The sequence below is a fragment of the Cydia pomonella genome, chromosome 27 (genome assembly GCF_033807575.1).
Source record: "Cydia pomonella isolate Wapato2018A chromosome 27, ilCydPomo1, whole genome shotgun sequence".
In the NCBI taxonomy this organism is placed as follows: Eukaryota; Metazoa; Arthropoda; class Insecta; order Lepidoptera; family Tortricidae; genus Cydia; species Cydia pomonella.
In genome coordinates, this window is record NC_084729.1 from 6,652,735 (window position 1) to 6,667,157 (window position 14,423).

Below are 14,423 nucleotides of genomic sequence, written 5' to 3' on the forward strand. Positions count from 1 at the left end.
ATGCCAATAAGATTTTCTATCATTACAGTTTAAATCGTAGGTATCATGTATACCAGGTTATAATTCCGTTTACTTGTTTGAGAAACTAAACTACATTTAAAATGCGTTCTTAACATATTGATGACTTCGGTCGCCCCAGACATGGCCGACTGATTACCAGTTCGCCGGACGATATCGGCCTGTCAGTGGGCCCCTTAACCCTTTTCCAGGCATAGTACGATTTATCGACCACATACGCGCCAATAGAATTTCAACCTTAGCCTAAGATTTAAGGTTCAAATTAGATTGCACTTTCGGAAAATGTGACTTGTCTTTAAATGAATCATCAAAGCTGGATGTATTAGAATATATTTGAATTTTTTGGGAAAACCTTGTAGATTGGTGCGGCCTGGAAAAGGGTTAAGGGTAAATACGCCCCTTAACCGTTGTCGCTATAGCAAAAAGTGGGTGTCTATAATACAATGTTTTACCCTTGTATAGTATGGTTTATGCTCTTTGTAATGGTTTTTACGGAAACTTGCCTTATATACTTATTTCATCAATATGTTAGCTGATGTGAAATTGAGTTGACATTTGCCTGTCTCTTAATTTTTCAAACATTACAGTAGATATATACGCGAAAGTGCAAATCTGTGAAAAAAAGGGTAATAAATTGTTTTAATATCTGTTAGAAAAATCCAAGTCACTATACTTATGTTAAATTTAAAACACAACAACAACGGCTGTAATATTGTCTTCGGTTACCGCTACTTATTCATGAAATAACATTATTACGTATAAACGAAACCCTTTGACCGCCATAGACGTCAACGGCCGCGTGCGGCTACAGCCTAAAATCAACTTACGTCCATCCCGATAAGGTTCACGATGGCGCGCCGCGTACGATAAGCGGTTTTTAGGGATGTATTTTAAATTAATTTTACGCTATATAATCCATTCAGTACTATTTAGTAGTAGTACTTATTTAATAGTTTCTGATCCGTTCAATAATTATACGTGTAAACTCCATATAACGTCACTCAATATAACGATTCACTCCCCTATGTGCACGACTGTCATGCAACATAGCATCCGCAAATCTAGGGGAAAACGTCAATTCACTACATTTTATAAAACTACTCCAAAACTTAAAACTACTGAACGGATTTTCATACAACTTTCACGTATCAATAGAGTGATTCTTGAGGAAGGTTTAGGTATATAACTTGCCGTGGCGGGGCAAGACCAAAATTTTATGTGGGCAAGGTACATTTAGCGAGGCCCTCTGCTGGCGCAAGAAATAACGAACATTTTTACGTTGTGTCCGAGATATTATACTTATTTGAGGCGCGAGGCCCCTCGAATCGCGAGGCCGTAGACGGAGGCCCACGTCGCCCACGCCTAACGCCGCCTCTGATAACTTGTTAAGGTTTTGTGTATATTGGTTGAAATATGACTATGTTGTCGGAAAAAATCCGCTGCCTAATGTATGGTGGAGTTGTCTCTCATTGGTAGTATTGGTACCCATTTTTAACTTCTAGAACACTATCACATAATATGTGGCATTTGCAAAGCTATTTACACGAATACAGTATTAATAATTATCAAATTAGATACGTTAGTTATATTAAGCATTTCATACAGATTACAATGCACCCTTACACCATCCAGTTTAAACGAATATTTCATGAGTTATCGTCTAATCGTAAATTAAAGTTCCATTTCGAACCATATAACTTGTACGAAATGTTAAAGTGTGGTGAAAATTTGAACTAACAAAGGATAGGTCCTTTGTTAGTTCCAATTTTCACCACCGCATGCGCTGCGTCGCTTTACTTACCACCATGCACTTCGCACGTAGCCAATAACGACAAAGACGACGACATTTGTCGGCTATAATTGCTTTATTTTAATATTAATTTATCTCTATAGCTAATGTTATAATTTAATGTATATTAATGTTATGATTTAAATATATAATTATGGACCTGGTCTGAAATAAAAAGCGGCCAAGTGCGAGTCGGACTCGCTCATGCAGGGTTCCGTACCATTTATGACGTATTAAAAAATAGTTCTAAGTATGGGGAACCCCCAAAATTTCTTGTTTTTTTTTTTCTATTTTTGTGTGGAAATCTTAATGCACCTCATATAATACATCTACTTACCAAGTTTGAACAGTATAGTTCTTATAGTTTCGGAGAAAACTGCCTGTGACATAAACCGACAGGCAGACGGACATGACGAATCCATAAGGGTTCCGTTTTTTGCCATTTGGCTACGGAACCCTAAAAATGTCCGGTCCCTTAAGTGTTGCTATATGGAGTTCCCTGAATTTAACTTTGCACGCGACGCCTCTATCGCGTGCGCGCGTCATCGTGAACCTTGTCGGAATGCACGAAGGTTGATATTGGGTTGTAGCTACGCGCGTCTATTGACGATTTTGACGGTCAAAGAGTTAACATAACAGTTGGCTTTGATTTTTATGTTATTGTATTGTATGTTTTTTTCGCTGTAAAACCGCTTGTATTCGTTATTATCATTGTTATTATTTAATAAACTCATTGTTGAGAAACAGCGAAGTGAGTCAGTAAAATATCAGTGATTTATTTAGTATCTACATAGGTGAATCGTTTTTTTTTTTTGTGTCTGCCATTGCGGTTACGGTTAGTGGTCCAGAGGAAAAAAAACTTAAAACTCAAGAGTTAATGGTTTTTAAATTTACCAAATGTACATTTTTGTTTTAGGTTTGGTTAATAAGTCATTTCCATAATGGGCCATATACTAAGCATGTTAGAACGTGATACATTTCTTGTAACAAACTGTCCCACTTGTCCCTAGGACGACGGGACGGGATAATTACACAAAAGAATAGATACACCCCATACATCTTTTATTTAAACCTTTGAACGCCACGCCTAACGTGCGCGGCGCGTCATCGGGCAAGACTCGGACCGGTTTTTAAAATACCGGTAAATACCGGATTATTTCGGTTTTCCTCCGAACTTTTATAAGAACGCGAACGTTTAAAGAACTTTATTCTAACCTAAAAAACCGGTTTATTCGACGAGCGACGCAACAGCCGGTCTGCTTGGTGGTGTGCCACGTAAACATAGACACCGAAACATACCCTATATCTTTAGGTATTTAACAGTAAACAAACGATTTGTACATTTTCGGGTAGTTATTACATTTATTGGTTAACCAACCAAATACAAAACCGCCTGGATCTGTCACATGTATTTGATCATGTAATGTTTTCATCTACTCTCAACTGGCTTGCCATTTGAGGGTAGATTTTGTATACTTTTATTTAAATACCTAAAAATACAGAGTATAGAAAACAACCGGTTTTTATTGTTCTAAATCGGGTAATTTTCCAAGAACTGTTCTCATAAAAACCGGTTTAAAATAAACGGATTTTCTAGCGAAACCGAAATTAAATTGCGCGAAGTACATGATAACGGCTTGCAATTTTAACCGGTTTCCGAACGGCTTGGAATTTTAACCGGTTTCCGAGCCTTGTCATCGTGAACCTTGTCGGAATGCACGAAGGTTGACATTGGGCTGCAGCTACGCGCGTCATTTGACGTCTTGGGCGGGCAAAGGGTAAATAGCCATAGTACACTTGGAGTACAATATACATAGTATTTTGAAAAGTTGTGTACTTACTATGAGCAAGTAGAATTTGAAATAGAGGTGGATTGTCAAAGAAAACTTTGTAGCCACAGTAAATTTACTGCCATCTCGCAATTTGACTTTGATCCTTATTATTTCACTGATATGTGTTAAATTTGTTAAATATCAAAAAGTGGCGCTATCTTACCGGGCTCAACCTAAAGTTTATGGCGCCATTGAACAAAACGATGCTGCCATACCTTTGCTTTAGATCTATTAGATAGCGCCACTTTTTGATATTTAACAAATTTAACACATATTAGTAAAAGAATAAGGATCAAGATAAAATCGCGTTCTAAAAGTTTTAATCATGTGTCGAAAGATGGCAGTAAATTTACTGTGGCTACAAAGTTTTCTTTGACAATCTACCTTTATTTCAAATTCTCTTTGCTATGAGTGAATGATGTATGATATGTATGTAAAAGTATAAATGCTATTTTACTTAATTCGTAAGTTTTTTTATGATTGTAAGTAAAAGGTACATTTTAGAAATAAACCATGATCTGCTTCATAAATTTGTTATTTTGTTTTGTTTTTCATTGTCTGTATTTTAAGGTATTGATCATCTTATGAAACTTAAACGGTTCACACGCCTTACTTAATTCAGTCGTCCTAAGTCTGTCATCTCTCTTAGTCTGATAGTGTGGCATCTCTCTTACAATTAGTCTGATAGTGTAGTCAGACTTACGAAACGCGGTTACACCTTTACGATTAAGGATTTAATATTTTGAATTATATAAGATGTGTGAAGCGCTTAAATTGTAACATATATTTAGAGTTAAACCTAACCTAAGTTGATCTAACTCTAATATGTATGGCGGTCTTCACATTGGATGCAGATTCACACGCCGCTGCAATGTGCAAGCAGGATATAGGTAATATAGGTATATATGTGCATAGCGCTGTCTCGCTTGCACACCGAGCGGCGTGCAAATACGCATAGTGTAATAACCACGTAAATATAACTTTGAATTCCTATTAGTTTCAAAAGTAAAAATTGTTGAGAATATTGTTTTCGATTTTTTTTTCTTGTTTGCGAGCCTTATATCATATTCCTAATTAAACTAGTTAAACCAGGATATAGTAGTATAGAGTATTAATATTAAGCATTAATAATGTAAGAAAAAGTCGCGTTTTCGTCGGCTAAAATGTATATACATAATTACATAGCTTTGGTGAAACAATCATAACTAGTAGTTTTAAAATTGACCAAGAAATACTAAACAGCATAAAGTAGTGCGAAAAATTGTATCTTTTCACATTTGCGGCTACTATATTTTGCACTACTTCAGAGGGCCTATCTCGAATACCGAAGTTCGCAAATTTCGGGCATCTATCACTTTTACTCCAATTAAGGCGTAATAAGAGTGACAGAGAAAGATGCCCGCAATTTACGAACTTCGGTGTTCGCGGTAGGCCTTCAGTTTGCTATTTTTCCTTATGGCTCAGTTTCATTGGTCGATATAAAGCGTGTGGGAACACCCCGCAGGCGGTATAACGACTAGTGAAACTCTAAGTCGATAGTTCGGTCGATATACAGCATGCTGGTGACTCCCCGCAGGCGGCTAGGGGGTATAACGACTACTGAAACTCATAATTCGATAGTTCGGTCGATACCCAGCATGCGGGTGACTCCCCGCAGGCGGTTAGGTGGTATAACGACTAGTGAAACTCATAAGTCGATAGTTCGGTCGATATACAGCATGCGGGTGACTCCATGCAGGCGGCTAGGGGGTATAACGACTAGTGAAACTCATAAGTCGATAGTTCGGTCGATACCCAGCATGCGGGAGACTCCCCGCAGGCGGTAAGGTGGTATAAGGCCTAGTGAAACTCATAAGTCGATATACAGCATGCGGGTGACTCCTCGCAGGCGGTTAGGTGGTATAACGACTAGAGAAACTCACAATGGCATGCGTTTTGGAAATCTTCCGCACCCCGCATACGGGTCCTATCGACTAATGAAAACAGTTCCCCGAATGCCGGCCCTATGGCATGCTTTATGGAAATCTCCCGCATCCCGCATGCGGGCCCTATCGACCAATGAAACTGAGCCTTTAGTCTGTGGTTACGTCATACTCTCTGGCAACCCCACAAATGGGGTTGGCAACTGTTAAAGTTTTGTACAGATGGCGCAATCAAAGCTTTGTTTTCCTCTTTCTCTAGTTTTGCTCTATGAGATTTGGCTTAAGGGCTGGCATCCAGGCCAAAAAATAAAAAAAAATAACAAGAATTTGACACAATTGTAGTGCCTGGGGGCCTACCGCGAAAACCGAATTTCGCAAATTGCGGGGATCTTTCTCTTTTACTCTCACTAAGACGTAATTAGAGTGACAGTGAAAAATGCACGTGACGAACTTCGATTTTCGCGGTTGTAGCCCTGGTTTACATGCGTGGCAAGGGGACAAGCCTCAAGGGACGCAACTGGCCAATCCCATTTGCGTACCGATTGTACTAAATCCTCAATGTCAACAATAATGCCAAAACGCAAAGCGGGGTTGCCAGAGAGCATGACTTCTATGGTTTAACGATAAGTACAGTCAACAAACATTTCGTACATCTACATATAATTCTACGTTCGAAATTATATGACTTTATTTTGATAATATGACTAAGTACCTAAGGAGTTAAGGTCTTCTTCTTATCGTGTAAAGGTGATCCAATTTCCTAAATTATGTTCGTCCAATGTTTAGCCACTTATATTCCTCGGGGAGTTGCTTTAAGGAGATCATCGGTAGTGCAGGTGACAGGGCATAGAGGGCACATTGTCATGTGCTGTATCGTCTGGTAAGATTCCCCATTTTATGAGAGTAAAAACTGGAGACATAATTAAATTTCGCTCTATAGTCACGAACCTACCCGCCGCCAAATGAAGTTATGCTCTAATTTTAAGAAGGAACACGTGATAGTTCATACAAAAAGCGTTTTTTTTTTCACTTATAAATATTTTCCATTTTCAAAAATGAGGACTACGTTTCTATGAAAAGCGGTTCCTCCGCTTTCGTCTTAAAATATAGCCAATAAGATATGTCACTGTGGCCCTCAATATGTCTTTATTAAATTATTTGTTCACTTGCGTTTCGTAAGACATAAATTTGGTTTCTGTTTCCACTGGAAGTACGTAATAAATGTTGTACACAAAGAGATTGCTGTTTTATTCGAACATTTAACCCTAACCCTAATAGGTTTTAAATAAATATTAAGTATAGGACATTTTTATACATACTAAGTCCCACGGTAAGCTCAAGAAGGCTTGTGTTGTAGGTGCTCACAACGATTATATGTAATATACCTTCAAATATTTAATGTAAATACATAGAAAACACCTATGACTCAGAAACATATATCTCTGCTCATCACACAAATAAATGCCCTTACCGGGATTCGAACCCAGGACCACCGGGCCAGACCGGTCATGAAATAAATATCTTATCATTCTTATTAAGGGGCTCCCCGTGGTTTTCATCGATTTTTGGCGAGTTTTGAGTCGTTACTCCTTCATTTGCACTACAGATATAATTATAAGATAAACGGCTATCGGTTCTTTAACCTTTTATCTTCATTTTTGTCCGACGGATTTTGAAAGAAACTAATATTTATTTTTTCGGAGTCTACGGCCGTTCTTATAGCGGTCAAAAGGTGACGAGAAGGTTTCCTTGGCATTTCAAAATGCAGGGCTACAACCGCAATATCGAAGTTCGTCAATTACGGGCATTTTTCTCTGTCACTCTAATTACGTCTTAGTAAGAGTAAAAGAGAAAGATCCCCGCAATTTGCGAAATTCGGTTTTTGCGGTAGGCCCCTTCGCATGTCACGCTTTACAACCCTAAACAAGCAACACTAAAACTTTTGACGTTTTGAGCAATGTTGCCGGTTAAGATTCACTTGTTACAAAATATATTCTAACATTTTTCAACATAACAAAAGATAATATAAAATTCATTTAAATAAATATTATACTATGATTAAGTTTTTTAATCCGTAAAAGGCGAAAAAGAATTAATAAATAAATAAATATTATAAGACGTCAATTGTTTTTTTTTAACGTTCTATCCATTTCTGAACGAAAATGTCCTGGGCGTCGGCAGTAGTGACGAGCACAGATTATTAATTAGTCGAGTAATCGATAATAATGCAAACTGAAATATTAAGGCGGATGCCACACTGCTCCGCACTTCGCAGCGACGTCCGGTGCTGCGGTTTTTACTTTAGTACTGCAGAATCTATATTTGTATACAAAACCGCATGGTGTAACACAGTGGCTCCGCGTCTCCGTCCGAAGGTGGCGTGGCTTCGGACGGCGATGCGGTGCGGGACGGGGGGTATGCCACACCGAACTCCGCGATTCCGTCCGGATTTTTGTGCAAATAGGACGTCATCGGAATGGATCTGGATATAGATAAGTTTATTTTTGAAATTAAAAGCCGTCCAACAATTTGGAACATGAAATGCGTGAGAAGCGTACAGTGATCGTGTGCAAAAAGCAAGACAATGGAAGGAGGTGGTAAATAATTATATTTACCGACCCAGATGACTTAATAGATGATAAGAAAAAAAAATGGACATTCGGGTGCAAGTAAAAAAAAAACTTCGTGTTGCCTTAAATCTTCAAAATCTCTTATGAAAGATCCATTTATGGGTCTGGCTACCCAAAAATAGGGATGTACTAGTATCTTCTGCGTTTTTTGATTTGGGAACCAGTTCCCAAACTAAAATTCACCGCGGTGTTTTGAATAAGTTCCGTTTTTATTGTACTAACAAATTATCACCCCGACGTTCGAATTTCAAATGAACATAAAAGGGAAATGAACGCGGTTGGTCGTGCACCGCAGCTCCAGACGAAGATACAAAGAAAATTCGTCCGGTTGTGCGTCATCGCCGCACGCGAATTCGTCACTCCGTACACAGCAACGAAATGCGGCATCAGTGTGACATCCTCCTAAGTTAAGTTTACTTTTCAACTCCACTAATAAATACCACATTAAATTAGCCAAATATAAAAGAACCATATAAATAAAATGTCACAATTAAAATAAATGATTTTATTTGAAGGGTTGTTAATATTTTTCAATATGATGGTTATGTTTTCCACACGATATCGATACATGCTAAAAAATGATTGGGTGCGACACTAGTGTGTTTTGCTGTCAAATGCATTACCGTATTTAATATTCAGAAAGTCAATAATATTATCAAAATTACAGTTTAAGAGCGTTTATAAACCTAATTATACAACAGTAAATAGTTATAAATCATTAAACAGTGCATATACGCGTAAAAATTTGTTAATTTAACATTTCCTGGGTGCGTCGTGTGCGTGTGATATTTCCTAGATTTATTAATTTTAATCATGTCTGTGAGTGAAAAAGTATCTTTATCGGATGCTTTAAGCAATGTGGATGTCCTGGATGAGCTCACACTTCCCGGTAATTATTGTTTTTAACTCCCTATCAATGTTGAAAGTATGATTCATGCATGTATTTATTTATCTTATGTACCATGGTTTACGAACTTTTTTAATTTTTATTAGACGAAAAAGACGCCGATGGATCATCGAAACGATGATTTTTGCATGTTGGAAATGTTTTTTTACAATATTATAACAACGTAAAATCGTAATATGCTGTATGACATCACCATAGTTTTGTGTATATAGAGGCAATCTGTAAAAAAAGTGTAATACTACAACATTTGTATGTAATACATAGCTCTTGTATTAATTATGGATTAAGGTCTGGCAATGAACAGTACTTTATAAAAATGTCTGATATAATGTGATTCAGTAAGTACATAACTATATTAGGTTTGAGCCCTTAACTTGCAAAAGATAGATAAATATAAATTCCATGCAATATTATGGACAGTAAAAACATTAACCATGAAAAAATGTGTGAAAAATGTGTTGCAGGGACCAGTGTAAAATGATGAATTATGTGAGAAATTATATTATATGTAATAGCCTGGGATAGATGCTATGTTTTAATTAATGGTATCAGTGTATGTTTATTATGTGCATCAAACTTCTATATTTAGGATTCAATGCATTATAAAAGTCAGAAATGACAGTCAAATCCTGACAAACATACTCTTTGCAAAAAATGCCCCTTTCTAAACGGTACTTGATTGTGATGTTACAATCAAGTTGAAGTTGAAGTAGAGGCCATCTTGAAGTATGGAAAAAAAGAAAATTACTACTATTACTTACTATTCAGGTCGTAAGTTTTGTGATGAGACCTGGTTTGCTGCACTCGCTGACAAGAAGCAAAAACAACAACAACGCGTTGCAGTACCATTTTCCGCAAGTTTCTGTTGTCAGGCCTGTCGTAGACCATGTCAGTCTGGCATCGGTCTATTCAGCCCCCAAAAACGGTGTCTCTCTGGCGTTACACCATAAACTGTCTGCAATAGCCGCGAAGGCCAATGATTGATGATTGACATACTATTGATTATGATAAATTGCTCATTTTCTATTTATTTAACTAGATTTTGTTATAAAATGCGACATGAGTCATCATCCGTTCTATCATGCGGATTCTACTCTACTTAGAGTCAGACCAAGATTAGTTGGCTGCGATTTTGATAGCCCAGCCTGTGAAAGTGTTAAGTAAATGTCATAATTCCATAGAAGTTTGATGTTTAAAATAACTCTTGCACTATCTGGGGTGCCAAAATCGCTGCCAACTTATTTTGGTTCGACTCTAGTGTATGTATCTAAGATAAAAAGAAGAAGGAGTAAACTACTAAGGAAAGAATATTTAGCTTCTTAAGGAAGGAGCTTCTCAGTATGAGTAATTCTAATCATTTCAATCCTGTTTCAGATGAACAGCCCTGTATAGAAGCGGCGCCATGCTCCATCCTGTACCAGGCTAATTTTGACACAAATTTTGAGGACCGCAATGGCTTCGTCACTGGAATTGCCAAGTACATTGAAGAGGCTACCGTTCATGCCAACTTGGTGAGAAATTTATAGGCTTATTCATAAACACCTATCAATTCTAGCATAATCTGTTTCTCCTTTTTTATCACTTTGACATTTGTGTTTGTAAGAAAGGGACAAAATTTAACAAAGGTTTGCTAAGTTAAATGAATTAATGTAATGCTCTGTGTCTTATTTTAAAATCAATAAATTTATGATGTCTCTTAATAGTTCACTGTGCACAAGCTCTGAAGAATATTAGGGGAACTCCTTTTTCTGTTTTCGTAAGTCTGCCACAAAACCATACACGCCGGACGGCTCCGTTCATTATAATTTGAAGTTTGACAATTCAGTTACCATTTCGTACGGAGCTATCTACTTCAAGTCACACTCCGGGCACAATTTTGTCATAGATTTTGCATCTCACACTGTGATACTAATTCTTTAATCTCATGTCTCGGCAGAACGAGCTGCTAGAAGAGGGCAACGCCCACGCCGTGATGCTGTACACGTGGCGATGCTGCTCGCGCGCTATACCGCAACCGCGGTCCAATGAGCAGCCCGACCGCGTGCATATTTACGAACGTACGGTCCAAGTGCTGGCGCCTGAGGTTGACAAGTTGCTGCAGTTTATGTACTTCCAGGTGAGGTTTCAAAATAGTGAGGCTCGTTACAGTGTGGTTCTTGACCAGGATATTACAAATAGATACCTAAGATTGTGCTTGATGTGCTTAAGCTCGCGCTGTAGATCTTTGACTCCCTCATCCAGGGGGCTTGTAAATTTCCACTAGGTATAACACTAATGAAAATATATAGTGAGGCTCTTAGTAACAAATATAAAGACAGACACTGTACACGTGGCCATGCTGTTCGCGCGCTATCCCACAGCCGAGATCCAGTGAACAGCCCGACCGCGTGAATATTTACAAGCGTACGGTTCAAGTGTTGGTGCCTGAAGTTGATAAACTTAATAATTCATTCATTTATTCACTTCTTCCCTTTATGTATAGTTGAAACTTTAAGCTGACCGTTTAGCACTTGAGAGATTATCTTGTGAACAATGACATTGTTTTATAATGTTTAATGTTATCGCTAATAACAAATAATAGCAAATAATAATAAATATACTTCACAAACTCTACACATGGGCGTAACGTGAAAAATGTATTCACTGTTCATTACTTTTCTGTTATACAATAGTTCTTGTAGTAACGAAACGGCCAAGCCACATATTTTGACTAAGGTGTAAAGTTTGTGAAGTTAGGCCTTGTAGAGTTAGAAGCTTAGCTTTAGGTACATGAGATCTGCTAACTTTTTGACAGTACATGCCTTATGGTTTCGTCTTGGCAACATTTTACATGAAAATGTTTTTGGTGGGATATTGGTTTTCGAAGATTTGAAGTGCAAGGAATTAAACTTGCTGAAATCTTTGCAGCGCAAAGCCATCGAGCGCTTCTGCGGCGAAGTGCGCCGTCTCTGTCACGCCGAGAAACGCCGCGACTTCGTCTCCGAGGCGTACCTGCTCACGCTCGGCAAGTTCGTCAACATGTTCGCCGTACTTGACGAACTGAAGAACATGAAGAGTTCGGTGAAGAACGACTACTCTACCTACAGGAGGTAAGTCGCTTCGAGGTGTACCTCACGCCTCTGCCATGCAGAGAAACGCCGAGACTTCGTCTCCGAGGCGTATCTGATCACGCTCGGCAAGTTCGTCAACATGTTCGCCGTGCTCGACGAACTGAAGAACATGAAGAGTTCGGTGAACTGAAGGATGACTACTCTACCTATAGGAGGTAAGAGAGGCTTTTAATATGCACTGCAAAATTATCGGGGCGTTTGGGAGTTCTTCGAAGCTTACGCGCAGACTGGGCATAATCCGTAAAAGTGTGAATCTGTTAAAACTGTAACTTGTTAGCCTCTTAGCCTTGTCGGTAGTGTTCTTGCCTACGAAGCAGGAGGTCCCGGGTTCGAATCCAAAGGGCAGTTATTTGTTCATCACAGACATAGGTATGTTATGGATGTTTTCTAGTAGGTATACAGCTTACAGAGGGGCTATTAGATCAATTTGTGTAAAATTGACACACAATATTTATTTAATATTAACTATTTCGGTAACTAGATGTGCTGAATATATTTCAGTTGTAATTACGATTCATCTTCCTGGCTTTGTCCCGGCATTTTTGCCACGGCTCACGGGAGTTTTTACGGGAGGGAGTTTTTACGAAAGCGATTGCCATCTGACCTTCCAACCCAGAGTAAAATAGGCCTTATTGGGATTAGTCCGTTTTCCCCGCGATGTTTTCCTTCACCGAAAAGTGAGTGGTAAATATTAAACGATATTTCGTGCATAAGTTCCGAAAAACTCATTGGTACAAGCCGGGGTTTGAACCCGCGATCTCCATGGTTGCAAGTTGCACGCTCTTACCGCTAGGCCACCAGCGCTTCAGTTTTAATTACGATTATTGCTATAAAATTATGCCCTGACAAATATGACTGTATTTCTTCAAGGTAATGATGAAATGTCTCAAGAATTAGCGGTCAAAATTCGTTCGTTCGTTATTTAAAAAAACTGTATTAAAATTGGAATTACAAAAGGATGAATTGTCCACAGAGCCGCCCAGTTCCTGAAGGTGATGTCAGACAGCCAGAGCCTCCAGGAGTCCCAGAACCTCTCCATGTTCCTGGCTACGCAGAACAAGATCAGAGACACCGTTAAGGATGCCCTTGAGAAGATCACTGGTAAGTAATGTCCACAGAGCCGCCCAGTTCCTGAAGGTGATGTCAGACAGCTAGAGCCTCCAGGAATCCTAGAACCTCTTCATGTTCCTGACTACAAGAACAAAGTCAGAGACACCGTTAAGGATGCCCTTGAGAAGATCACTGGTAAGTAATGTCCACAGAGCCGCCCAGTTCCTGAAGATGATGTCAGACAGCCAGAGCCTCCAGGAGTCCCAGAACCTCTCCATGTTCCTGGCTACGCAGAACAAGATCAGAGACACCGTTAAGGATGCCCTTGAGAAGATCACTGGTAAGTAATGTCCAAAGAGCCGCCCAGTTCCTGAAGGTGATGTCAGACAGCCAGAGCCTCCAGGAATCCTAGAACCTCTTCATGTTCCTGACTACAAGAACAAAGTCAGAGACACCGTTAAGGATGCCCTTGAGAAGATCACTGGTAAGTAATGTCCACAGAGCCGCCCAGTTCCTGAAGATGATGTCAGACAGCCAGAGCCTCCAGGAGCCCCAGAAGCTCTCCATGTTCCTGGCTACGCAGAACAGGATAAGAGACACGGTTAAGGATGCTCTTGACAAGATTACTGGTGAGTAGAAAAAGCACAGGCTGTGAGTTGGATTTCATTATTGTTAACTACGTGATTTATTTCCCAAATACTAAAATGAGTTTTATTGACCAATCTATCTTCTTCTTCCTTTTTTCCTCATGACTCAGTCGCGACTACATGACGTCGTAATTTTGTGCATCAAGGCTCACCATTCTGCGCTATTTTCCGCCTTCGTAATAATAGGCATCTTTGGCAGGCCTTTTTCTTTTTGACTCGAATGAAGCCGAGAATACCCGAAAGGATCAGTTTCGCCCCCTGCCTGTAGACAGTCTTATCTCATGGACGGTCCTCTTAACATTTACCTTAGTTAATGTTTTTAACTTGCTTTTAAATATTATACACAAATTGACTAAGTCCCACAGTAAGCTCAATAAGGCTTGTGTTGAGGGTACTTAGACAACGATATATTATAATATACAAAATAATATTAATAAATATTTACAAATACTTAAATACATAGAAAACACTCATGACTCAGGAACAAATATCCATGCTCATCACACAAACAAATGCCC

At 38.9% G+C, this 14,423-nt stretch overlaps 1 protein-coding gene across 1 annotated transcript in view; it reads left to right on the forward strand.

Moving 5' to 3' along the window:
- The first annotated feature begins 8,824 nt into the window (after window positions 1–8,824).
- Window positions 8,825–14,423, forward strand: part of LOC133532670 (cytoplasmic FMR1-interacting protein) — a 97,242-nt gene continuing 91,643 nt past the window's right edge. The window contains exons 1-5 of the mRNA XM_061871434.1: window positions 8,825–9,080; window positions 10,473–10,609; window positions 11,035–11,214; window positions 12,006–12,187; window positions 13,182–13,309. Of these exons, the coding sequence (XP_061727418.1) occupies window positions 9,005–9,080; window positions 10,473–10,609; window positions 11,035–11,214; window positions 12,006–12,187; window positions 13,182–13,309 (703 nt within the window). The 5' untranslated portion in view covers window positions 8,825–9,004. The remainder of the gene's footprint in view (window positions 9,081–10,472; window positions 10,610–11,034; window positions 11,215–12,005; window positions 12,188–13,181; window positions 13,310–14,423) is intronic.